Genomic DNA, 27,836 nt, shown 5'->3' with positions numbered 1-27,836 from the left:
ATGTCACCTGAACTCTTAAAGGTAAAGGTTCCCCTTGACATTTTTAGTCCAGTCGTGTCCAACTCTAGGGGGCGGTGCTCACCCCTCTTTGAAGCCGTAGAGCCAGCGCTTGTCCGAAGACAGTTTCTGTTGCCACGTGGCCAGCGTGACTAGGGAACACCATTTTACCTTCCCACCAAGGTGGTACCTATTTATCTATTCGCATTTGCATGCTTTCAAACTGCTAGGTTGGCGAGGAGCTGGGACAAAGCTCACTCTGTCACGTGGATTCGATCTTACGACTGCTGGTCTTCTTACCCTGCAGCACAGAGGCTTCTGTGGTTTAGCCCACAGCACCACTGGACATCTAATTCTAGTCTCTCTCTCTCTCTCTCTCTCTCTCTCTCTCTCTCTCTCTCTGTGTGTGTGTGTGTGTGTAGATAGATAGATAGAGAGAGAGAGAGAGAGAGAGAGAGAGAGAGAGAGAGTATATATAATAGTCTATATATATATGTTCATTTTATAACTGGCCATAAATGCAAGGCAGTTGGAAATTGACCTTCTTTTACATCCTAGTAGGAAATTATTCCTAAAAATACAGTAGGTCTCAAAGAAGTAATCATGTTACAGTATCTTGTTTCAATATGCATAACCCCCCCCTTCCAACAGTCCCCCCAAACCATCTACATTCTCAGAAACAGAGATGAACAGATGAAGATGAGTTTGAAGACGTGAATAGTAACCCATGACCGATCACACCAAACTAAATCTGTTAGTTTTAAAGGAGCCCCAGTACACTTGCATTTATTTTGGTTTTGCCCAACACACAAGTTGGTGTGGCTGGGAATGAACTTCAATTTATTGATACATGAGACTTGGAAAACACCTTGATAATTATCAAATTATAATCCAGGAAACACCAATGTATGTTGAAATCCTGTTGCTTAGCATAATTAGTCACAAGTAGGCCCCTAATCTAGTAGTGACTTGATGCAATGAACAACAGGATTTCAGCTATTAAATAATGGAATCATCGATTATGTAGTTCATCAACAGCCCAGTGTGTTGACATGGCAGTGACTATGGGGCTGCCATTTGTAAAACATCCCATCTTCTGTAGTGGCAACACTGAGGTGAGGAAGAATATAATAGTAATAATAATAATTTATTGTCATTGAATGCATATACACCGTATACACATAGAACAAAATTCACAAAGAACACTCAGAGACCAGACCAAAACACACACACCCTCATAACAATTCTAAAACCCAGAACCCTGCCTAAGAGCACACAGTATCCACACATACAACACAACAGACCAAGTAATATAATCAAATGGGTAAAATGCATAGTTTAGATATGTTATTTCTCAAGTGATTCACATGGGTAATCAGCATGCCTTAGACATGTGTATTTTTTCTACAGTTCTGATACACTCATATCCCAGCCAGATTAGCCAGTAGCTTTGGCAAACGTCCATGCATAAACAGAATCACTTGCATGAGAAAGGCCTCTGGGTTCATCACTGCTCCTTGCTCATATGGATGTTTCTGCACAGGTAGGACAATAATGATACTGGCTGATATCTTCACTTGTGCTGAGTTTCAGCAGTTTTTTTCCCTTCTGCACATGACCATGCTAAATACATGGACATATCTATGCCAGGCTAGGCAGTGCTCCAAGTACTTGGGAAATGCTGAAGCCATGTCACCATTTCTCAGTACTATTCCATGAGAGTCACCCATGAAGGAGGGAACAGTCTATTCCACTCCACATTCTTAAGGGCTACTGTAAGGGCCACATATAGGCAGTGCATCCATAAAGGCTCCATCTTGGACCTAGGCTGCTCCCAGCTATCCCACTGTTCCTGCCTCCTCACTAAAGGCAAGAGACCTTCTCTTTGTGTGCATGCACTCAGTGCTTGTCTAACACTGTGTGTGAGAGAGGATATCTTTGTGTCTGTATATGCATCTCCATTTTCACCTAGGCTTTGCCCAACATTGGTTCCTGTGCCCCCTGTTGCACTGGCCAAAATGGGCATTAGGGCCAATGGATATAGAGAAACATCACATAATTGGAACATACACAACACGTGATCGTGGTTTTACACTTGGTCCAATCATTGGCCCATCTACCTAATGTATTGACTTGCATAAGCTCTCTAGGATCTGGCCAATAATGTTTCCAATCCATAACTGCAAAAATCATTGGACAGTAAACCTGAGACCTTCTGCTTCCAAAGTCCATGCTCTTTCACCGAGCCACTGAGAACAGGGCAGAGTTTAAGGGACTTAATTTGTCAGGCAAGCCAATATTCAGTCTTGATCTAAGGCTGCAGTGACATGTTCAATGGGAAAAAGAATAATTCAGGAATTTTGTTATTGTGCTTTCTTGTAGGACAGTTATGGTTGTAAGAGAAAAGATTAAAAGGCCCACGGCCCACAGGTGGGACTGAACATGGCATTTGCCAACGAACCAGACTTTACCTGCTTAGATAAAATGACACAAACTTCCTTTGAGGAGGAATTAGATGATGTGACCCAAGAGAAGAAGGTACATTTGTTTACAACTCACTTGTTTCTGCCCGGTAAAGAAATATATGTTGAAAAGAAAAACCACTGTCCAGGCAAAATCAGAGCGTGGGGACCACGTTGCAAAGGAGAAACAAACAAAAGGGGATGCAAACCAACACCTGAAATATGACACGGGTATCACCTTGCAGGCAGTTAAAGAAGACTTGAATGAGGTACAACCATTCTGTATAACTAGGGGAGACTTCTGTTTCCCGGTTGTTTTCTGGTCGTCACAATCGGAGCTTGGACACAACATGTTACAAATAACACACTCCTCCCCTTAATATTGTGCAATGACTAATGTCAACCAAGCAACATGTTTAAAAGTTATAAATAAAGGGCAACAGATTATTTTTGAGAAAGCATTACTTTATAATATAACACACATACCACATTTCCGTGCGCGTTTCCTCAGAAATCTGTCCCATTGAGTTCTATAGGGCTTACTCTTAAGTAAATGAGTATAAAACTGCAGCCTCTAAGGCAGGGGTAAGGAAACTGTAGCCTTCCAGCTGTTGCTTGACTACCATTTCCCATCATCACTCACCACTGGCCTTGGCAAGTGTGGCTGATGGAAACTGGAGTCCAACAATATCCGGAGCATCACAGCTTCCTCACTCCTGATTGAAGGCATCATTTCCAATGAGCTTGAGCACACATTCACAACCATGATGCTCTAGGCTTTCTTTCTGCTTCTATACCTCTGACAATCTTTGTTGCTACTGCTTTGCAATGGAATAAATGGGATATTTGACTATATCTAGGTCTATATTCAAAATTATGACGTCTTCATCTTCAGTGCACAGTCTTCTTACAAATAAGGAATATCTTCCCAGGGCAGGGGCTGGTTTGAAGGGTCCTTAGTGTACATCCCCCTTTTATGACTCTGTAATACATAGCAGTGAGTGGGTGGGACCTCATATATTTGTGGATGCTTCTTCTTTATTTCTTTCAGGAATCTCAAAAAGCTGATGCAACAGTCATCATTACTGGGCAGATCCTTTTAGCAGTGGCTACTCTAAGGGACGCAGACAGAATCAGTATTCAGGCAGCTGCAGAAATGTTGAATACAATCCTAAAGAAAGAGAGAAACAAACTGAGGGGAAAGGTAAAGAAAAGTGGTGAAGGTGCAGAGTCCTCTGCCCTCAGGTTTCAGCAACTGAGGTTGTAGATAGATTTGTGGACCCTTAGCAAAGAATTCTGGAGATAGGCGCAATATTAAAGTCACCGATTGCTTGTCAGTTGGGCATTTTACTTGCTTGTATTGTATTAAACACTCCAGAGGATTCATATGCAGCTGCGTTTGGACCTGTAGTTTGTCAGAAGCCAGGGATGAGGTCACTTTTCCACATCCTGACGCCTACCATCTTCCTTCCTTATATAGCATAGCCACTTGCCATGTTGTTTGGAAATGATGGGATCTGTAGTCCAATACATCCCAAGACACCAGACTGGGAAAGCTGGGCTAGATGCTGAGGTTTTCCAAGAGACATGATCTTGATGATATAATTCTCATGGAGCCTGCGACAAGAATCATCTGAAAATTCTGGTATCACTTGTCAAGAAGGCACAGATGGAAGCGTTTTTTATTGTGTTTTGAGGGAGCCGTGGAAATGTACACTCACAGAAATATACCTATGTGACAAAATTGATACGCCTAATGCGCAAAATTCTCAAATTCTATCTCTGGCCTTAATATGGTAAATAGGAAAGCCAATTAGATTTGCATAAGCCTGGGAGGCAGGAAAGTTTTAAGGGTCAGATGATACTTCCACCCTATTAAAGAGCAGGCTGGGTAGGTGGGGCTCGTCAGCCATGGAAGGCAGCCCATCTAGGAGAAGGAAAACTCTGATTTCAAACCTCCACTGCCTTGTGGCTATATCCACTCATGGAAAAGGCTTCAGGAGTTAACCTTGAGGCAAAATCCGGAGCTGGAGTCCCGGAGGCAGTTCGTGTGACATTGCTGGAACCAGTTGTATTGGCTCTTGCCTTTCCATTGGACCATTTCAGCAATGTGGAGAGGGGGGTCTGCTGCTTGGGTAACAGCCTATCCTCCATATTACCTTACCCAGGCTTCATGCTCTGGAGAGGATACTCCTCGATTCAGAGCATGTCACCATAGTCTCTCAAGACTGAAGGATGCCTATGATGATGGATGACTACATATTAGGGAGTAGTCATAATAAATGAAAGATTATTAAAGAACCAAGTAAATCATGTGGACAGCACTACAGACAGTAAAAGTGTGCATAAATCAGATGGGGGGAGAGGCCATTTTAATACCACCCTTGCCAAGGACTATATCATCATGTTGTTTCTTAATTCAATTAGATTTTATGGTGCAGAAATAATGCAAAATCATTTGCTAGTTAAGTAATTCTCAGCCTTTGGCCCTCCAAACTTCCAGAACGCATGGCCATTGGCCATGTTGGCAGGGCCTTTCAGGAGATGAAGTCCAAAACATCTGAGATCCATTGTATTCATTATTAGAGGTACTCGGCCTGTCATCGTTTCAGCATTTGATGACATACTCAGTACTTTCAATGAATACGGGGTCATTTTATCTGCTGAAATGATGCCTCAAGCATCCCATTCATTGCTTTCCAGCTTCTTTAGAAAATGAGTACTGCAGTTTTCAGAACAGAATGGGCTTGAGAGTTCCACACTGAAGTCTTAACAGAGCCATGACAGTCTCTGGTAACATTGGGCCTGTCATTCTCTCTACTTCACAGTGAGGATAAAAGGGTGAGAAAACGAGAAAGCCATGCCACCTTGACTTAGTTGAAGGAACGGTGGATATAGATGTGTCTAATCAGTAATAATGAGAAGAGGAGGAGGAGCAATAGCAACAAATTGAGTAATCAGCATTACTATTTTCGCAATTGAAAATATAAATGAGAACAAGCATCAAAAATCAGGAGAGGTTTATGTACGACAACATCTCTTTGTGTTTTTTTTCCCCCTCTTCAGGTGCCAGAAATCATTGAAATCATTTATTTTCACCTACATGCAATCCAGGAACCTAGCGCAAGAGAAGCAGCAGTAGGAGCTGTGTGCCTCCTGGCGGAAAAACATACGGAGGAAGTCGTCACAAGCCTTCTGAGGCTCTCACTGCTTTGTGACCAGTGAGGAATGATCAAAGCTTGGGAAAGTTATAGTTTGGGGGGAGGACAAATTGCTTGCCCCAGCATCCCTCAGCGAGCAGAGCCACACTGGATGGATGATTCCAAAATATTCCCAAGTCCTGGAAATGGTGCTCTTATTGTCCCCATTTCCCAAAGAGAAGCCAAGAAAGAAGGTTTCTTCTCCACAGAGTGTTATTCCTTGCACCTCTGGGGGAGAAATGGGTGGAGCAATTAGACAACAGTGTCATTGATTCCACTGTTTCAAATATCCTGCAGTTTGTAGCCTTTCTCAACGTGTTGTAGAAAAACTAAGCTCTTGACATTTATTTAAAATATGCATAGATTTTTAGTTGTGTGGTGTTTTTTTGGGGGAGGAAGCAGTTATCCTAATGTAGCACCTGAAGTGAGGAAATTGTCACTTCTTCTTTTATTCTTATGGACACTCACAGTCTACATTTTAGACATAAAATGCGGATATGACACAATATACCAGTTTCCAGGTACATGTCTACAAAGCCCCTTTACTGCCATGAGAAGCCAGCCATGCAGTCTGCAGAGCCCTCAAGTGGTCATACCACCATCTGCATCAGCCAAGTGGAACTGGGGACACTTGACTTATACATTGTCAGAGGACTGATTGGTCTGTGTAGCCGGATATTATTTGCTACCTTCTTGGGGTTTCCAGCAGAGATATTTGCCCAGCTCTACACAGACAACAGCAGTCTGATGTTGTTTCAACCACTGTAGTGCCATCTTGCAGATTTATGGGATTTATAGTTTGGTAAGGGAAGTAGAATTCCTGCTGGAGAGTCCTAGTGCTGTGGTTTGGGAGAATGAGATAAACTAAAAAGTGCAGGGTTCTTTAAGAGGGAACCATAGCTATTAAAAGACTGCCAAACTACTATGATTTATAGTGTTGATATATCCCTAGACCTTTTGGGCCTGGTGTACTAACTAAAGCCCTTTATTTTGCTTCCTAACTTAAAACCATAAGATCTGCACAGCAAGGTTTGGCTCTTTATGTGGAGCATTTTTTGTTCTCCTGAAGAGCATTTTCCTGAAATCCATTGCGTGAGGCCCCTCCCCTAAAAGCAACTGCACTGCAGAATAAGTGCATAGAATTGCATGATATAAAGCCCTGTTAATATGCAGGCTGCACTGGAATGGCAATCTCAGAGGAAAAGGCTCTGCATTGCAAAGTGTCTCCTAGAGATTCCCAAACGGTGGTGGTCAGCTCCTTAATTGTCTTGTACAATATGAGTGAGACTGATGAGAATTCCAGATACAATCCTAGCCCTCTCGGCGCAAAATCTGACTGTGGAAATCTGACAGCAAATACAGTGGTGCCTCGCTTAATGAGCGCCCCGCTGAGCGATGAAATCACTTAACGAGGCACTCTGGGCCATCGCTGGAGCATTCGCTCAGCGATGGCCCCTATGGCGTTTTTTCGCTTTGCAATATTCGCTAAGCGATTCGCTTAGCGAATATCGCATAACGAAGCAGGGGAGAACAGCTGATCGGCAGTTCCAAAATGGCCGCCGGAAGGTCCGCGCCGCATTTTCGCGCCCTGCCCTCGCTTACCGATATATATATAAAGACCATGTCTTATTTACTGGAAAACACAGTATTATGAGAATGGCAAGGGAAAGAAATACACAACGGTTGCATCCTCTTTATTATGTATTTGCTTTGTGTGATTTCATGTTAATTTTAGGCATGTCACTCAAATTTGGAAAACTCTGGGTCGGGCAAAGCAGCCTGTCAGACTACAAGTTCTTGCAAAGCTCCTTGAAGTCTTGAAAAGAAGACCTTGCTTCAACCATGAGTTCTCTGAGTTGGACAAGGATGATTCCTCGCTTCTACCTCTAGCTGTGAGCAACAGAAATGTGTTACTTCAAATTATGGCAAGATGTGCTGTGCTTTAAAGTGTAGATTGTCTGGGAACTAGAAATGTGTCTGTTCACACAGTAGAAAATTCCTTTGATTAATAATAATCACAGTTACAGTTCTAAAACCCTCTCCTTGGAGTTAGTTACTTTTATTGTTGTGATGTTTCACAGAAGTAGCTAAAATAGTTGCATTACTTCTCAAAAATATACAGAGTATAAGCTGCTGACGGCGGTACAAAACACACTTCCTTTTCGCCCACCTTGCTGTTCACAATTGGGCACATGACAACATCATGAAGTAACATGAAATCTTCTTCTATTATTTATTTATTTATTTATTTATTTATTGGACTTATATACCGCCCCATAGCGCTACAAGCACTCTCCGGGCGGTTTACAATTTTTTAATTATACAGGCTACACATTGCCCCCCCAGCAAGCTGGGTACTCATTTTACCGACCTCGGAAGGATGGAAGGCTGAGTCAACCTTGAGCCGGCTACCTGGGATTTGAACCCCAGGTCGTGAGCACAGTTTTAGCTGCAATACAGCGTTTTAACCACTGCGCCTTAGTGGGCCTTACCCCTGTAACTGTAAGAGTAATTGAAAGTCACAGTTATAACACAAAAAGAGCTACGATTATCAGTGTGCCCATAATGTAATGTTATGCCTTAGTTGTTAGGAAGAGGAACGAATTACAGATAAAAAGATGTTTGTGATGAATTATTTTCAAGTTCTGTGCAAGACTCCAGTTACATTTTAAAACTCAGGCCGGAGCTAGACAAGATGGTGGCCCTGGAATTAGAAGACAACAAAACATTTTTTTTCTCCAGAGGCTCATTCCTTGAGAACTCCTATGCCTGAGCAAACAATCCTCAGAATGAAGCCCATGCTTATTTTAAAAATGAAACCAAGGAATCACGAAACCAAATGATTTGCAGGAACTGAAACATCTCATGCTACAGTAAACAAATGAATTTAAATTCCACCCTCTGAATCCGTTCTTCAGTAGACAGTTAAGTGCATTTGGAGGTTGGCCCTACCCTTATGCAGAACGAGGTGTCTGTTTCAGTAACAGATGTTGGGAGGCCGCTGCATTCCTATCCACTGTAGCTCCCCTCTCCCTTCCTAGTACCATTCTCACTCTCCTGCACCACTGCCCTGGCACTGGTAATGCTTGCTGGTTGCTGACATGAGCCACTTGTCTGTCTGCCTTCTTCTTGCCACCTTCCCTAACAGACAGCATGTGTGCATGTGTGTTGCTCTGCTTATGTGATGCATGCTAATACAGTGGGGTCTCGACTTACGAACAGCTCGACATACGAACGTTTCGACTTACGAACCGCTCTCATAGGAATATATGGACTCGACTTACGAACTTAGATTCGAGTTACGAACTCTTTTTCCCTTTTTTAAAAACTAAGTCATCTTAGGTTAAAAGGAAAAAAGAAAAAATATCCCCGTCTAGTGGCAGAAGGCGGAATAGCAGCTTCCCATTAGTTTCTATGGACGAAAAGAGCAGATACGGATTAAATGGTTTTCAGTGCATTCCTATGGGAAATGAAGATTCAACTTATGAACTTTTCGACCTGAGAACTGCCTTCCAATACGGATTAAGTTCGTAAGTCGAGACCCCACTGTACAGTATTTCGGTAAAGACTGAGCAACAGCAAGGTGTTGCCCTGCATCACAACCCCTGCTGCTTCAAGTGGTGTAGAGCAGTGGTCCCCAACCTTGGGCCTCCAGATGTTCTTGGACTACAATTCCCAGAAGCCTTCACTACCACCTCTGCTGGCCAGGATTTCTGGGAGTTGAAGTCCAAGAACATCTGGAGGCCCAAGGTTGAGGACCACTGGTGTAGAGGGCAGTGCCCAGTATTTCAGTCAGATTCATTTGCCAGACTGGCTTGTACCTGTAAGTTAAATGCAGGGAGGAGCCATCATCCTGTCCTTTTACTCAGACAAGAACATGCCTCAAGCCACCTGTGCACTTAAATATGTCACAGGTATGTTCATTTAAATATACCATATTGTGGCTTGACCCATGCTTAGGATCATTTCGTTCCCATATGCTGGTGCTTAGGCATCTTTCTGTTCTGTGATGCAAGTAAACACAGACAACGTCAGGCCTTAGAGAGGGGTTCCTGAATGAGGTAGATGATCTAGAAACATTTCAATCTGCCATAGGCCTTGTTATGGGACAGAGACACTTTGACTGCCATGGTGAATAACTTCCTCTTGGAACTGGACAGGGGGTGGGTATCCCTATTGGTTCTGCTGAACATCTCGGCAACTTTCGATATCGTCAACCATGGTATCCTTCTGGGCCTTCTTTCTAGGACGTGGAGATTGCGTTTTGTAGTGGTTTCAGTCCTTCCCAGGGAGCAAAACTCAGAAGGTGATGTTGGGCTTATCCTGTCTGACACCCTAGACTCGCCTCTGTCCTTCATACTCTTTAACATTTACATGAAACCCCTGGGAGAGGCTGTCTGGAATTTGGCAATTTGGTGCCACCAGAGTGCTGGTGCACTTCTGTTTCTCTTTTCCATCTTATTCCAAGGAAGGTGCTTTGGGTCTCAACCAGTGTTTAATGTTGCTAACATCCCAGAGTAGTGCAAAGAAACTGAAATTTAACCCAGATGACACAGATGTGCTCCTGGGCAGTTAAAAAAAATCAGACCAGGAATTAGGGATTCAGCCTAGACCCGATGGGATTTCACTCAGGTCAGCAGCTTGGGTGCACTTCTGAATTCAGCCCTGAGCTTGGATGTACAGGATTCAGTGGTGTTCAGGAGTGCATTTGCATAGTTAAACATAGTGCACTGGCTGAGCCCATGCGTTGAGGTCTCTGATCTGGTTGCAGAGACACTTATCATAGTTACATCCCATCTGGATTACTGCAGTGTGCCTTATATCGGGCTGTATTTGAAGAGCATTTTGGAAACTTCAGATGGTTCAAAATGCGACAACCACCCTGATAAGCAGTATTAGTTAGGAAGATATATCTCTCCCCTATTACAACAGTTTGACAGGGTGATGTTCTATTTTTGGGTCCCATTCAAAGCGCTTTATAAATGTCACATATAAAGCCATTCATGGCCTAGGTTCAAGTTATCTGAAAGAGTGTGTCAGCTCATATCAACCTCCTTGGCTTTTAAGATCCAATGGGAACTGTTTGGTGAAGACACCAAAGAAGGCCTTTTCAGTGTCTGTTACCAGGCTGTGGAAAGCATTCCCCTTAGAAGTCAAATTGGCCCCCACTTTTTTGTCCCTCTGCCAACAGGCAACAAGTTCCCTTTTAGACAAGTGTCATTATGAGATGCTGTGTACACTTTATTTTCCTACTTGTCTGAGGCGTACATATTTTGAAGTGTTTATGAATGGCAGCTTTAAATATTGCTTTCTGTTCCTTTTTTAAAAAAAAAAATTATATTCCATTGTGGATTTAAAGTGTGTTTTCTTAATTTGTTTTAACTTATTGAGAGTTGTGTTGGATTTCTCCATGGGGAGAAAGGTGGCATATAAATTAAATTAATTTTTAAAAAATAGGGCAATGTATCTTGATCTTTTAGAGGTATCCAGCTTTAACTCCCATTGCGTATGCATCTTAGCAGCATTCAGATGTTGTCTTTTTTTATGATGTAAGCCACCGTGGGCCCTTTTTCAGGTGAAAGGCGGGGTAATAATATTTTAAAGAAAGAAAGAAATTGGACCAATGCACCTGGAAGGCACCAGGATGTGGAAGGTCGCCTTAAAGAAAAAGAAATAAACATGAAGGAAAGAAGAAGAACATGAACAGTTCTAGGATGGTCAGCCATGCTTCATGACATGGCAGCCATACAGCAATCTTCTCCACCTATCTTTGGTTTCAAGGTTAAGCCACAACTAACTGGAGAACCGAGATAACTACCGATACATACGTTTGAGAGAGCAACTGAATTGTCCAGAATTAATATTTGATGTGAATAGTCATGATCATTATCCTTATTATTGTCTTTCAGGCAACAAAGGCCCTGTGCATAATATTTAGAGATAGAAAATGCAAAGTGCCTATGGATAGCTTTTTTGTATCTGTGATCATCTTCCTGGTGATTCAGCTACATTACTTGGTGAGCTATGCAGATATTGAACATGAAGAAGAGGAGGTATTCGAAACATCAAGTTATATAAGGTAAAACATAATGGGATGCCAAGCAGATAAATATAAGTGTTGGTTTCCAGATAATTTGATTTAATGCCTTTGATCCAGAGGTAATCATTCTTAGAACTGAACAATGGAAATAATTTGTATTCAATTGATCTTCACGCATTATATGGGCATATTTTTGCCTGATGCAATCTTATGTGTGTATTCTTTGGTTTGCAAGCTTAAAATGGTTATTTCAACAGGACAACAACCCCTCTCCATGGACACTAAACTCTTTCACACTTAATTTCTGGCCAGACTTTCAAACAAAGATGGCAAGATCACAGTTGACCGCTACATTCAGACAATATCTCCAAAACATTCTATTGCTGCTAAGCGACTATGTGTGCATCCTTGTTGGTACACTGTATTTAGCAGCTAGTATTAATATTGCTCTATGCACAGAGGTTTTCTTTTCAGTTACTGTCATAGGTCAAATCAGATTTCAATGCTGTACTACCCACCCTTCAGGGAAAGCCATTCCTTCTGGAAACCATTTTTCACAGCTGACGTACACAACGTATTCCACAAGATACTTGTTCCCCTTTGTCAAGGGGTGTCGATTTCTCCTGAAGAACATAAATGAAAACATCTCCCTTAGTCCACATTAAAAGCCTCAAAAAGAAAAAAAAAAAGAATTACTTTGCAAAATGGAGTGATTCTATAATGAATCATATCAATTAATGTTGACATTGGTTTCACATAACCATAATTTACATTTGATTTCCATCAGGGAAGGAAGTTAATAAATGCACTGCAGTGGATAAAAATTTATTAGGAAAATGGCCTCTATATCAAAGAAGAGGAACATGTGGCCTCCCACCACCCTTCATCATTGGTCACATTCAATGAGCCTCATGGGAGTTAGTGTCCAATAACAACTGGAGGGCAATACATTCCCCACCGTAGTGTGGCATGGTACTAGATTATGCAAAGCTCCAGTACCCATTATGATGATCTTCTGGGGCTACAAAGACAATCCGTGGTCACTATCAAGTACTCCTAAAAGGTCATTTCTCATGATCTCCAAAAAACAAGGTAATCAGCTCCCAGAAAAAAATGCCTTACTACAGTATATAGACCATTGAACCCAAAACCATTTATAAAAGGTTTTATAATGTTTTAAAAAAAGAGCAAACCTTGTGAATCAGGAAGGCTATCGCTACTGATCAAATTCCTTTCCTCCCCTGAATCCAGGTGTGCGTTGGAGGCATTGAAAGCCTTAATTCGAAGGGAGAGGACTCCACATACATGTTTTACAAGTCTAACAGGAAACTGGGACCTTCTCTCTTCACCAGAGAATTATCTTGAAGGGGTTCTCCTTCTGGCCAAGTAAGTAGTGGAAGTTGTGAACATCTGGCTGTTTATAATGTTCAATTTGGGTTTCCTACAAGAAAACTAAAATATTGTCCCCTTATTTTTAACTATGTCATTATAGCAGTCTTGTCAAACATCACCGTGGACTTGATTATGCTGTATTTACCAAGGTGATACCTTTTCTTCATCATGGGGATGAAAAACAGAAGCTGACAGCAATGGCCTTTTTCACTGCAGTACGTTTATTTTCTAATTTCTGGGTAACATCATAGGATATGTGTCCTATCTCACTTGAGTGAAGGTGCACTTCTAGAAGGACGCAATGAGAAATTATACCCAGATGATGGGAAAGTGCATCAATATGCTTTGTCCAATTATTGCCTTCAGGCATCATTAGGAATAAGCAGGCTGATCCAAAATATATTGCTGCTTGAAGTGAAGGACAAGTTAGTATATTTTCTTCACTCACCACATTCTGCATAGACAAGCCAACCTGAATGGCAGTTGATTCTCACTGGTGATAGGCAATGGTCACCACAGTGGAGGGCAGCTGTACAACTTACAGTACCACATGCAACCCTTAGCATTTTCTGCCTGAGGCAGGTACCTCACTCTAACAATAGTGCTTGCCCTGTGCAATTAAGAGAGAAAGCGCAAAGAAATATTCTAACAAACCCTGTTATGTAATTTAAGAATATACATTAGTAGCACTGAAGCCTGGAAAAGGAGTTTGGAAAAAGAGGAGGGAACCATCAACAATAAAAGCCGAAAATAAAGACAGAGTTTAATTTCTCATCTCATTTCAACAGCTTGCAATACATAGAAAGTGTAGGCCACAGTCACATCAGCGAAATGCCGCCCTCTGGTAATGAGACTTTTTATCCCTTGTTGTGTTTTGTAGTCACATGGTATATATACCTGGATGTGTCCCCCCCCCATCTGTTTTAACATTACTGGTTCATTTCCTTCCATTTGAATCATCATGGCTGACTACACCACAGTACCAATTTATTTTCTCTCTTGTTTTGAGGGGCACTGAAGCCGCTCAACTTTACTTTTTTAAAAATGTAAACAATACATTGATATATTTGGTAGTGTTTCCTGATGGGTAGCATTCCTTCTGTTGCACAGCACCTCTGGAAGCAATGCATTGCACTCAATGGACCCAGCACCCCTCCCACACACACATCAGCATTGTGCCCCTTGCCAGACAGTAGGTGGAGTGCTTGTGCTTTAAACCCATTGACAGAAGTCTGCCAACACATTGATACTTCAGTCGTAGGAACAGACAGACAGACAGACAGACAGAGATAAAGGTCAGCCATGAGGCAATAATGGCAGCCACTTTACAGTGATTCTGCTTTGAAAAATTATTGATAGGACTGTACACACATGCCATTCCACTAAAGAATATATGAAAACACCACCTGAACAAAACAAAACAAACTAGAAGCCTCCCGGTGAAGGAGAAATGTTCCACAGTTACACCACTGGCTGGTAAAATGATTTGCTAATGGTCATGCGTTGTGTGACTGGAAATTTATGCCCTGATGTAATTGGGGCATAACTGGGAACTTTTGCTGATGTGACCATGGTCTTACTGTACAGTATTTCTTACCATATATTTACTAATTTCTGTTGTACAGCTTCTTTCTTCTAAATCTAGTTGTGCAGTGCTACAAAAAAATTACACTCTGGGTCTTTTAAAGAACTGGCAGAATGATTCATGCTCAACCTACCGCTGGCTCAGTCTCTATGGAATGGGCAACCTAGCACAGCATCTGCAAAACGTAAGCAATATTAACTTCCCTAGCTGCAAACATGGCTTCATTGAACTTTTATTTGTAATTGTTAAAGCAAATGCTAAGTAAAACAAGGCATAAATGGTGTTCTGACATAAAAAGGTTCACCCTATAGAAATGAAACACAATATCTTGTGAATTTACAGTTGACTACCCAAAGAACCACAGTTACCAATAGCAACCTGTTGTTTTTTGCACATGTGCAAAGCGACTTCCTCATTATGGAGTAATCACGACTAGAAGTAACTATTCTGAGATTTTAATGAGGATGGGAAACTCAAATGGATTACATTTGCAATCCAGCAGACCCTTGGAAGCCATGTGACAATTGATTGTGATATCCTTCTGGGTCAGGCATTGATAGCACTGTTTGTTCCTGGGAAACCATTTCAAGAATTTGGTGCTAGAGATATTTTATTTAAATCCATGTCCTTTGGCTGGCGGAAGCTCCTCAGAGTTATCTCTCTCTCTTTTTTAAACATCTGCATCTTAAATGTTGGGAGTCATTACCTTTTGCTTTGGTATCTGGGTCAATATGTAGATTATGCTGAACACCAACTCTCCCTTTGTACCGATCTCAGGGAGGTTGCAGACGTTGCTTGATATAAGTAACAGGGTAGACGAAGCCCCCCAAACTGAAAATAAAATAAAGTAAAACAAAGATTCTTCCAAATAGCAGAAACATTCCAATTTAGACATTCACCAGTTACACTCCCAACAGTTTAGGCTTGCATTTTTGGGGAGTGCTGTCCAAACCAGGTTTAAACCTGGATTTTTAGGTCCTAGCTGTTGCTGGGAGTGCCTCATATAACTGAGACAGGTGTGTCAGCTGCAGCCCCCTCTTAAACCTTCTAATGTATAGAGAAAAGGAGAAAGTGGGGACAGAATGTGGGCCTAAGAGAAAGAAAAGTATATTGATGGAAGTGTTAACTTGCTGGGAGGCGATAAGGAGGTGAATATATGTATGAGTCATAGTGAATTATAATAAAATTAAATAAACATAGAATAGCACAGTTAGAAGGGATCCTATGGATCATCATAACATAATCTTAGTTATAATCAGAACAATTAGACATAAAGTTGAGTAGAGTACAAATGTTGTGCGCTCATACATTGGCAAATGTGAGAGCTGGATCTGGCAAATATTCTGGAAGCATCAGTATTCCCGGAAGGAGTGATGTGAAGGCCTTTGTGTTTTTCCACTATGTGGGGCAAGGCAGTTGTGCAGTGGGGAGTCAAGGTACGATTGCAGCACAGCCTTCCAGAGATTTCAGCCACAGTGTGAGTTCTACTGTGTATTATTGCTTCTAATACTTGATTTACTATTCTTACTGACTGAAAAAAATCAATAAGTAAATTTATCTGTGTTCTTTCAGAAGAAAGAATTGACAGCCCTAATACTGGACATCCTTCCGAGTTTTTATGACCCCGATGAGAAAGTGACTTTGGCAGCAATTGTGGCAGTAAACAAGATTATTTCATCCTGCAGCAACAATGCCAAAGTATACGTGAAGATCGCCAAGCATCTTCAGCCATTCTTGGCTGAGGTAAGGCTTACAAGAATGACTCACCGATGTGGGGTGGGCTTTTCAGGATAGAAGGACAGATTGTCACAAATTTGGGGAGACCTTTCAAAAACAATCTTGTCATCTAGTGCTGGGGGAATACGTGGAAGTCTCTGGCACAATACATCCCACTTTGTATTGAAAGTGACACATTTTTTATTGTGTTAGTGGGATTCTGCAAGTCTTGATTTAAAGCAAGTTTCCATATCATGATGATACTTATTGCTCTTTGCAATACTATTTGCTCTTTGTAATTCAAAACATTCATTCTACACCACACAAACAAATTCCTTTAATAAGAGTTTTTTTCTGCTTTTTGCTATGTCAAGCATAGAGGATAGGTTTGTTTTCACATGAATTTTGCTATAGTTGACAGATTGTTAAGTAGCCATTGACCTGAATGAGTGAGCCAAACAAGAACCACTTCCACCTGACCAGAGGCGTTGTCAGCCTTTCTTGTATCCTTTAAGAGCTGAATATAGAGCACTTGGAAAATTGCATGTCAAGTTGTTTTTCACTCCTTCTAGAAAAGAAGCTTCTAATGAAGAATTCTGAGCATCCTTGCCAAACGCAGTTCCCAAGATTCTTGGGCAGGCAAGCAATTAAAGTGGCATGAAATCAATACCGTTTTCTAGAAAGACTTGCCCTCTGTATGCCCTTTTCAAACTTCAGCAAGGCACTTCATAATTTTCAGAGGAATGGAGAATAAATAATATTACATTACTGTATTGCATCAGGAATAAAAACACAAACTTGCATTCAAGCTAAGGTAGATTGATTTTCTCCTTCAGTAATGACACATACAGTATATAAAACCCCTAGTTTACTCAGCCATGATTACATGTCACAGCATTCACTTTCAACAGCAAAAGCCAAACTGTAGGATAGCAAAATATATGCAATGCAATCCAGTGCATTTTAGTTCAGAGGTAAGTCTCACATTTTCAACTGGTGGTCTGTCATCTTGAACATATGTTTAAATGATAATGCCTTTTAGAGAGTTTTTTTAAAAAGGGGAACACAGTAGAGCATAGAATGTTGTCTAACTATCAGATATATGTTCCAATAGGGTAGTACTATGTGCAAGTTTCATGGGAAGATCAACAAGTAAACCCTTTCCTTTTATCTCTCATTCCTAGGAGAGGAACAAAGTATGCTGTGCTGCAAATAGACTGTTTCGAGATATTCTTTTGAACCTGGATGCGAAAGATAAAACCCTGATGCGGGACCAAGTTCTCTCTAGTATTGTTACACTGATGGTGAATCTGCAGGATCCAGACCTACATGTGGCTGAGGTAAATTATGGACCTACTTGCTGAGCCTTACAAACTCCCCTGTTAGATAAACTTCGTAGGGATCAAAGACTGGCCACTGAAGCCCCAGAGCTGGTACAAAGATGCAACCACTGGTCCATGTGCTGATGCTGAAACATGACTTTGTCTCTCAGTGGAGATAGCCCTACCATGAAGCAGAGCAAGGTGGCTGCTTCAAGCAGAACAACCTTTACACCATTAAAGGGCAGCAAATGTTCACTTGCTTAAATTATTCCTATTGTATTTTTTACTTCCAGGAAAATGGAGAGGTAGCTATGGGATGTTCTACCTTAGATGCCAACAAAACTTTGATGGTGTTAGGTATTAGGAGTCTGGATTTGGGAGGAGCAGCACCATTTATTGCACCATCCAGGCAGCGATATGTGTTGAGCTGGTTCTGTGTCCCAAAGCAATCCAACTTCAAGGGACTGTATAGAGAGTCAGGGCTGCCTCTAGGGCAGAGATGAACAATATCTGGAGGCCCATGGACCACAAACACCCATTCCAAGAAAGAAGGCACTGGGGTGAAGGTGGGGCTCAAGGGATTTTAATCTGGTTGACACCAAGCCCATTGGCTAGCACGGAATTTTGCAAAAACTGGGGTTTTTTCCCCTCCTGAACCCTCCAAAATGGCACGAAACTGTAGGATAATAGAGAAAAAAGGATGAGGAACAACTCTCTGGTTATGCTTGGAAATCTTTCTTAATCATCTAGATTTGGGCAGGCATACTTTCCTAGCATAAAAGGAGGAAAGAAGATATACAGTAATGTTGAAAGGAAATCCTACCACATGGAATTTGGCTATGTTTGGGGTGGAAAGGGGGATTGTGTGAATCTTAAGACATTGGGTGTACTGGTCTTTCCATAGTGTTTCTTGACTCCTAAAGGCACTTGAATCTATTTCAGGAGGCATACAGGGAGATCTGATTAAACCGGAAATACGGAGGCCATGGGTACGGCTTTTGCATCGTTGTGGAGGTCAAATGCCTAAATAGATGGCAGTGGAAAAGCTTTGTTGATGGCAGTAAAGGAAAAAGATAGTGTACAACCTCGTAATACCACCCAATGTACCCTATAATTTTCAGTCCTGCTGGGCAAGGCTCTGCCTCTCTCTTTCGTGCCTCTCCCCCCCCGCGCACGTGGGTTTCCACGGCAACCAGAACCAAAGGGACTGAATGGAGGAGGAGGAAAGCTGTGCGGAAAGAAGTAGAGGCATCCCCATGCACACAGGTGCATGCATGCCTTAGAAGGGATTTTGCTTCCACCCTACTGTGGTCAGTTCTATAGTAGCCGAATATTTCAGGGGGGGATGAGATATTTAGATTTGGGATATTAGGGAAACACTTTAAAATTGCTACAGCATGTTCTCTCCATTTTAGTGACACCTTATTCCACAAGTGTTTCCACTAAATGGGGGAAAAGTCAATCATAAGAGCTAGAAATGGCCACTCCAAAATAATTAACCAACTAAAGTAGGACTAATAACCAACTAATATCCGGGGGATCCGTATCTACTAATTCACTTATTCACAGTGTGAAAATACTAAAAATATTAAAAGAAAAATTTCCAGAAATATATATTTCTAACAAAGAAGTTAGCAGAACTGGGGACTAGATGGAGCCAGAGACCATGTTATGTATAGTGTTTGCTAAGAAAATACCATACTTTTCCGTGTATAAAATGACACTTTTTCCTAAAATAATTAAAGGAAAAATTGAGGGTTATTTTATATCAAAGCACTTTGATCCCTGCTTTCCCCTCCACCTTTTGCAAAGAAAATTGCATTTTCATTGCAAAAAGCTGCCCTCCACTTTCTTGCAAAGAAAGAAATTTTGGGTTAGAAAAGTGTCTTATACGTGGGAAATTTTTACATATGGAAAAATACGGTATATTTCTATGATTTCATAACCAAAACAAGTCACTAGAGGGAGCCAGCAACCATGTTACAGTATGTATAGCATTCACTATTAAAACAGTGACCATTCTGGTCCAAGTTTTTCATCATTTGCAGGGGGGCTCTTAACCAATCCTCTGTGTATATGAGCATCCTATTGTACTCAGAAGGTCCTGTAAAAGGCTAATTGCAGGAAGCACAACGCCTACTTTCCTAGATTATATGGGCAAATACATATGGTCTGTATCTCCTCATTCTAAAATTAATTTAGCTTTATTTAAAAACATCCTCCTCCTCCCTGTTTGGACTGATCATCCTCATCCAGGGCAAGCTTCTTGTCTCTACTTGTTTCACAGAACTGCAGAGACAGCTTAACAGTATGCATCATTTTCTTGGAGTGGACAGCAAATGAGAATGAAGACTCTTGGGACACAACTTGCAAGCATCTTGTAAGGCCATCCATGTAGATTGTACAGTTTTCCATATTCTCTGCTGATTTTGAGTCTGTTGGATCTAAATGGGACGTGGCAAATGGACATGGGGGTAGAGGAAGATACGGTGAAGCATGTGTGTGCCCCTCCAATCTGTGATTCTCCAGTGAGCAAAAGCTAAGCCATTTAGGGTTTGGAGGAAGTCTTGGCATCCCATTTCTCCTCTCACCATGAAATACTATCGTTGGTTGGTGTGGGGAATGGGTGTTTTGGGTTTTTTTTAGCCATATTCACAGTTATTTGACATTTTGTCAGTGCCTGGGTCTCACGTGTCAATTCTAACTTCCATAATTATTCAGATATACTTTTTTGCACATATATTGAACTAACCAGCCACTGCAAAGCTTGCCACCAATTTGGTTCCACTAAAGTACTCGTGAAGTTTAAAGGATCCATTCACAACTGGACTGACCGTTTTCTTACTTAAAAAAAAATCTGTCCAAATTAGTGGCATTATTATTTTTATAATGTCTTCAAGAGAAGAAATGTACAAATTTTCATTCCCCCTCCTCCCTACTTTTCCAGTTATCCACAGAAAAGTTACTCTCCGTGAACTGGATCAGACAATACTTCCCACCCAAATCCAATTTGCCATATAGGGGAGAATTCATAGAAATCGGCCTTCCTTGTCTACAGAACAACAGTACCGTATCTCCCACTGTCTTGGTCGATAATGTAAGGTTGTCATATTAGAAAACACTCCACACAAGTAAATCCAAAGAAATAGAGTCCAGAAATCCCACAGTAAAATGCTGGGTTATTTTTGAGAAAGCTGACCTGACTCTTTTGCCCCATGCAAACCAGGATTTAGCATGCATGTGATCAAAATGCAGTGTACAGACATGAAATGTCAGGGATGTCAGAGGCAGAGCTGGACAGAGAAGTATTGTTAGGAGTAATAATTACTGGCTGATCTGGCTCTGTGAAATTGCAGGTTTCCTTTTTGTTTTGAAAGGATTTCTTTCCAACAGGAATTAAAACAAAAAAAATGTGTAGTTTAGGTAGTCCTGCTAATCATAAATAACCAAATGTGTACCATCAATTAAAGTCTGACTTACAGAGAACCTTTCCAGAGTTCTCTAGGTACTGTATAGAGTACTCAATAATGGTTTGCTGTTCCCTTCTTTGGGAGCCACCCTTCAGCTGCATAGCTTGCCCAAAGTTACACAGTCTGGCTCTCTCCCCCCCCCCCCCCCGAAACACAGTAGGTAATTGAACTCCCAGCTTGTAGTTTCACGCCTAACTCAGAGTTATCCAGCCAGCAGTCATTCTAGTGTTTATCAAAAATATTCACTTTCTAGGTTAAGGAGCATCCAGGAAAAGTGAGAACCTTCTTATATCAGGCACAAGAATATTGTCAAAGTCCACGAAAATCTTCAAGAACTGCAGCCACCATGTTTATAGGTATATCAATAGAATTGCTTCCATCTGTTTTCACCACACCAGTTTTTACTACAACCCTTAAGACTATTTATCCTTACTTGGCAATCATGTGATGAGTAACATATATCATAATGTTCTCATAGTCACATAACATCTTCGTATAGCAATATGATAACAAGGAATTTGTTCCCCACAGCCATGTATGTCTGATATTGGTTTTGTTATGGACTCTACAAAGACTGTGAACGAGCTTACATTTCATTAAGGTTTGGGGGTAGCTGATTTGATTTTTATATATTGATAATTAATGAAGATTGGTTTTATAATCCTGCTGTGTTTAGCTGGTTTTAATTTTTTTGTTTTTAAAAGCCATTCTTTTCTCTCATTGCTTTTCTTTTCTTTTTAAATATAATTTTGCTGTTCCTCCTAGTTTTATTTGCAGCTTTGGGAAGTCACCCTGAAGGCATGAATGCGCTGTGCAACACATTTTTTTTAAAAAAAATGAATACAATAAATACAACTTAGGTGCAACTGTCAGATAGAGGAATATTGCAGTAGCTGGTGGCAAACATAAGAACTGTAGGTGAAACAGTAATGTAACTGTTTCCTTTCTATTCACAATTAGTATGGCTTATCTCTAGATTCCATCTTGGAGCACATGGAATCGAGTTGTACCCAAAAATCAGAAGTAGATGTCTTGAGAAAAAGTAAGTAAAATGTTATACATTGATACTCAGATGGCTCTCTCTGGTTTTGTTACTGATATCATTTGGATATTACTATCTATTCCAGAGTTTTGAATTTTTGGTAAAATTCTCCTCTTGATACACAGTAGAAGCATAGAGACTCACAGAAGAGAATAGCTTCAAGTTCCTTAGATAGTCCACCCCTTTCTCATTAACCAGCATTTACAGGTTTCAATAACTCAGTCTGAAACATTAGTAGTACAAAGAATAAAAACGTTTCACTACTTACAGTTGTGAACAGACCAACAGTGAATTAACAACAAACTGACTAACAGACTAAAGAGAGGAAAGGGAATTTTACTAAAAATTCAAAATTCTGCAACAAATTCAGCCCAGATAAAAACAAATAAAATATTCATACATGCATACAAAGGGAATGAAGGAACTATCCTCAAACTCAGGTATAAGATCAATATTTCTTGGGAGAGTATCAAGAGATCTGTTTATTCCAGTTTGTACCTTCTTTCAGATCAGGATAAAACTCATGTATACTCACTCACTGAACAATGCATTTTGCCATGACATTCCCAGTAACATTTATTCTCATGAGAGCACTCACACATAATGTTATTGTTTCGTTCCTGTAACAGCTCTCTCTCTCTCTCTCTCTCTCTCTCTCTCTCTCTCTCTCTCTCTCTCTCTCTCTCTCTCTCTCTCACACACACACACACACACACACACACACACACACACACACACACACACACACACACACACTGGAAAGAGAGACTGCATGAGACAAAGTGTATGGCATTAATGAGCTGTCATTCATACTTTGTTCTCTCATCTAGTTTGTATCCCTGTAAGAATACTTCTTAGCCATATTCCTAGCGATTTAATTTGTTAATGTTTCCTGCATCAAATTGTTTATTACCCCCTTTTTCTTTATTTCAGCTTTCTGCAATTCACAACCAGAAAAACAACGCCCTGTCCCCGTTGTTGAATCTAAGAAAGCACGCAGGTTTTGTTCAAATCTGTTCAGATGTTCCCGCTATTTCCCAAGGTAAATTTTCTTTCAGTACATGTTAGGCGCATTCATGTGCCGTCTTCTACAATCCATAAATGCAGAGGAAGGATGACTAGATGACACCTATCTTAATTAAAAGACAAAAAGAAAAACAAGATGATGGAGATAATCAAAATTTGCAGATGACACAAAATTGGGTGAAAATGCTAATGCCTCAGAAGACAGGAACAAAATTACAAAAGATCTTGATCAGCCTGGGTACTGTGCTGAAAACAAAACAGAATGGAATTTAACAGAGATAAGTGCGAAGTTCTAAATATGAAGCGGGGGGGGGGGACCAAATGCACAGGTACAAGATGTGGGATACTTGGCTCAGCAAGAAGGAACTTGGAACTGTTGTAGATCACAAGCTGAAGATAAACCAACAGTGTGATGTGGCCACAAAAAAGGCCAATGCTATTTTACAATGCATTAACAGAAGTACGGTCTCCAAATCCCGTGAGATGTTAGTCCCCCTCTATTTGGCATTGGTGAGTCTTATTTTGAGTACTGTGCCCTGTTCTGGGCACCACACTTTACGAAGGATGCTAACAAACTAGAACAAGTTCAGAGGAGGGCAGCAAGGATGATCAGCGGACTGGAAACCAAGCCCTATCAGGAAAGACTGAAAACTGGGCAAAAAGAGTGAGGGGAGATATGATAGCATTTTTTAAATACTTCAAAGGCTGTCTTACAGAGGAGGGGCAGGGTCTGTTCTTGATCATCTCAGAGTGCAAGTTACAGGAAGCCAGATTTCGGCTGAATATCAGGAAAAAGCCTTAACTGTTAAGAGTATGGAACCAATTACCTCCATTAGTGGTGAGTGCTCCAAGGCTGAAGGCATTCAAGAGAAAATTGGACAGCCATCTATCCGATCTACTTTGATTTGTATTCCTGTGCTTAGTAGGGACTTGGTAACCTTGTACGCCCCTTCCAACTCAATTATTTTATGATTCTGCTATCATAGTGGTGAGTATTTTGTGGTGGGTAAGGTTTCTCTGCAGAACATGCTTTTTCTCTTAAAGACCAGAGTAGATCTGGTGGTAGTGTATGTGCTTCCCTCCACCTTCACATGTGTATCGAGTCTTACCAGTGGAGAAGAAATGGGCTTACCCTAGCTTACTTCCCCACAGTCAAGAACAAGGAAGACAGAACAGGGCCTGGGTACCCAACCTATAAAAAATAAAATGGGGGACTCAGTGTCCCTTTTCCACATGTTCCTTCTGTGATGAAAGTAAGCAGGACCAGCCCAAGAGATTTTGCTGCCCAAAGAATAGCAGCAAATACCCTCTTCCAAAGTCAAGCTTTATAGGACTGCCAGTTATCAAAGTTGTTTTGACATCTGAGGCAGAGGATCCTACTAGCAGCTCCCCAGTTCCCTGGCAGTAAAAACACAATAACATGAAATAAATAATAGCTATCAGTTTGCATGATACCCCAAAACAGCTGCCTGAAGTATCTGCTTTATTCTACCTGAACCCAGATACGATTGGTTAATCTTCTGCCCACTTTATAGATGACCAAGGAAGATAGGAGGCTGATCATGATTGTCTAGTGTCTGATTCAGCTGAAAAATTTATAGACTAGTCTTCTTCTCTCCCCTCTCCCTGCATTTTTTGGTTATGCAAGATATAATTCCTCTGTTCTCAGAGATTTCCATCTGGATCTCAAAAGAGTGTCTATAGTGAATAAAATTCTAAGTCCTTTTCCTTTTCTCGCTGACTCCGCAGATCCTGTATTTGATGCCTGTATCTGAAGTTAATATCCATCTGAATAAAGATGACTGTATGACATTTAAATGTGAAGGTTTATTGCACAGGCCCTTTGTGGCATGAGGTGGCTTTTGATACCACAAGAGTACACTTAGGGGAGTACCAACGACTGGTCTGATGCACAGCTGAATGACCCATTATCCCTCTCTGACATTATGTAGATTTAGAAGATGTCCCCTAAGTCATAGCTGAAACTCCCCCAAAGAGCATTCAGCATTTCCTTCCACCCACTTACTTGCTGCCCACAGCTGTCACCACTCCATATGCATTTATCTATTTGAAATGACAGTAACAGCCATTTCTGACTTCAAAATGAAAGGCAAACACAAAGAGACTGCAACATTTGGTGACAAAATACAGTGGTGCCTTGCTAGACGACGATAATCCATTCCACTGAAATCGCTGTTTAGCGAAATCATTGTCTAGCAAAAAGCATTTCCCCATTGGAATGCATTGAAACCTGTTTAATGTGTTCCAATGGGGAAGAATAGTCATTGTCTAGCGAAGATCGGCCATAGGAAAGCCGCTTTGCGAACCACCGATCGGCTGTTTAAATCACTGCCTTGCGAAGCTTAGGTCCCGAAAACACCTGTTTTGTGAGTGCGGAGGGAGCTGTCAAAATCGTTGTCTAGCGAAAATCGGTTTGCGAAGCAGGGACCAAACATTGTCCAGCGAAATTCCCCCATAGGAATCACTGTTTTGCGAATCACTATAGCGATCGCAAAAAGTTAATGTCTAGCGAAAAAACTGTCGTGCGGGGTAACTGTCTAGCGAGGCACCACTGTAGTTGCACTGGAGGTCCCGGTGCTGGTGGTGCGCATATGCCCGCACGGATGCACGTGTGTGTGATAGAGATACTCAACTATTTTTTCCTGGCAAACATTTTTCCGATCAAAATTGCTCTCCAGGTGCTGCTTCTCCTTCGTAGCACTGCTCCACATTAATATTTACCAGGTAGAAACACATCTAGAACAATGGAGGTTGATGACATTTATTTCAGAGAATCCACTCTGGGTGTTGGTCTGAGCTTTCGAAGAGATGCCCAAGATGTTGAGCGCTCTCCCACCAATAGGTTCAGCACTTTGGTAGCTCTTTTAAAATTCAAATTAAAACTTGGAGCTGACTCACTGGCCCACAACATTGGAATCCTCCACTTCCAATGATCTAGAACACTAAATGATGTGGATAAGCAGCTGGGGGGTAGGGTTCTGGGTGGAAAAGGATAGGCAAAGAAACAGCTCTTTCCAGCCACATGCCCAGTTAAAACCACAGGTTCTCAAGTTTGCTCCCTTCTTTTTTCTTTTTTGAAAAGGGGATCTTAATAGCACAATCTTCAACATAATGTGTAGTTTGCCACTCTGTTCTGCCTTGAGAAGTGCTAGTTGTCAGGAAGGAAAAATAACTAAATATTCACCAGTGAACCATAAAGATGTCTAGATTTTCCTGGCTGGCCTCGTGTAAAATATGCACAATAAGCTGCTTGAAATCTCAGTTTGGAAAGACACAAATCTCAAAGGGATTTGGTGTGGGTGTGTGGGTGTGTGTGGATTTGCTATTATCCATCACCAAGGACAATGTGTCAAGTGGTATATTTATCTATGAAGTGGAAAGGAAATTAACATCGGCTGGAGCAATTCACCTGGCATGTGCTCTCTGAAGCACTACAAATGGCTGATGTCTTGCAATAATTACTGAGGCCAGTCTTATCAGACAGGATGTTAACCAGCATATCCACTTCACTTGTTAACTGATTTGTTAGCTGTCCAGTGTGCACCGGGCAGAACAGAAAGTTTGCACTGCTGCTTCTAACATTTCCTAACAAGCTTTCCATTTGCTTCATAAATACTGAGTTGTCAGACTGAGTTGTGTCACTTTGCAAGCAATGTTATTCTCAGGACTTTCATTTCAGTATGATAAAACATAATGTTCCAGCAAGTGTTACTCCTAACAGTCTTTTTTTTTACACAGGAAGGAAACTGGGGAGCCATTTGCTAAGGTGGTCTCTTAATTTTACCTAAGCAGGCATAAATACAGAGTGAAAATGAATATGCCCTACTCTGAGGCATATTTTGCAGCATGTACACTCCCATGGTGGCAGGAAAAAAAGAGAAATATTTATATATGTTGATTCACTATGTATTTAACTTATTGGCCCAAAAACCTGATGGGTGAGTTTTGCCTGTGTAGCAGAAATGACATAGTTCTCAGTGGCAAGGTTGTGCTGATTAAAGACTTTCTTTTTTTAATTTCTAGGTGCAGATGATGTCGTCTCATTGAATGCAAGCTGTGTGCACCTCAAAATAAAAAGGACTTAATCAATACCAATCTGACAATGGCATACCAGTTGCATAGGCAGAGCTGCACAAGGTTTTTTTTTTGGGCCATTTGGTTCTTACCTACAGAGAGGCCAAATAATGCAATATAAAATAAAATGTTTTAAAAGATGAAGATACTTAGTGGTGTTGTTTGCTATTAATATTTGCATAAGGTTTGCATATCTTGCCACAACTGACTGCAGGTAATTGGCAAGATTAACATATTGGATATCAACGGCAGCTAATTGATGAGAGTACATCTTAGATACACTATTGAGCATTGACCAGACACAGGACAGTCCTCTATCACAAAATGCATTGCCTTAGAAGAGCAAAGTGATCCCCCCCACACACAAAAAAATCAATATATATTTCTTAGTCTTTGTTCAGTTCATGGCAACAGAGCCATCCTTGTGACACTACCATATTCCTTGATACTTGGCAACCTTTCTCATGCACCTTCACACCTTGTCAGGAA

General features: G+C 41.1%; 1 protein-coding gene across 1 annotated transcript; it reads left to right on the top strand.

The window, feature by feature from the left end:
- Positions 1 to 27,475, top strand: LOC110083262 (maestro heat-like repeat-containing protein family member 6). Its single transcript, XM_078390271.1, is given in 17 exon segments — positions 1 to 21; positions 2,413 to 2,576; positions 2,578 to 2,728; positions 3,511 to 3,663; positions 5,526 to 5,680; positions 7,395 to 7,551; positions 11,569 to 11,738; positions 12,951 to 13,085; positions 13,192 to 13,306; positions 14,717 to 14,860; positions 16,249 to 16,419; positions 17,577 to 17,732; positions 20,002 to 20,094; positions 21,438 to 21,540; positions 22,161 to 22,226; positions 23,160 to 23,268; positions 27,297 to 27,475. Coding segments are annotated over 17 exon segments (2,073 nt in total). The 3' UTR covers positions 27,307 to 27,475.
- Positions 27,476 to 27,836: the final 361 nt, after the last annotated feature.

Source organism: Pogona vitticeps, chromosome 3 (assembly GCF_051106095.1).
Source record: "Pogona vitticeps strain Pit_001003342236 chromosome 3, PviZW2.1, whole genome shotgun sequence".
NCBI classification, from domain to species: Eukaryota; Metazoa; Chordata; class Lepidosauria; order Squamata; family Agamidae; genus Pogona; species Pogona vitticeps.
This window is presented reverse-complemented; position numbering and strand designations above follow the sequence as displayed.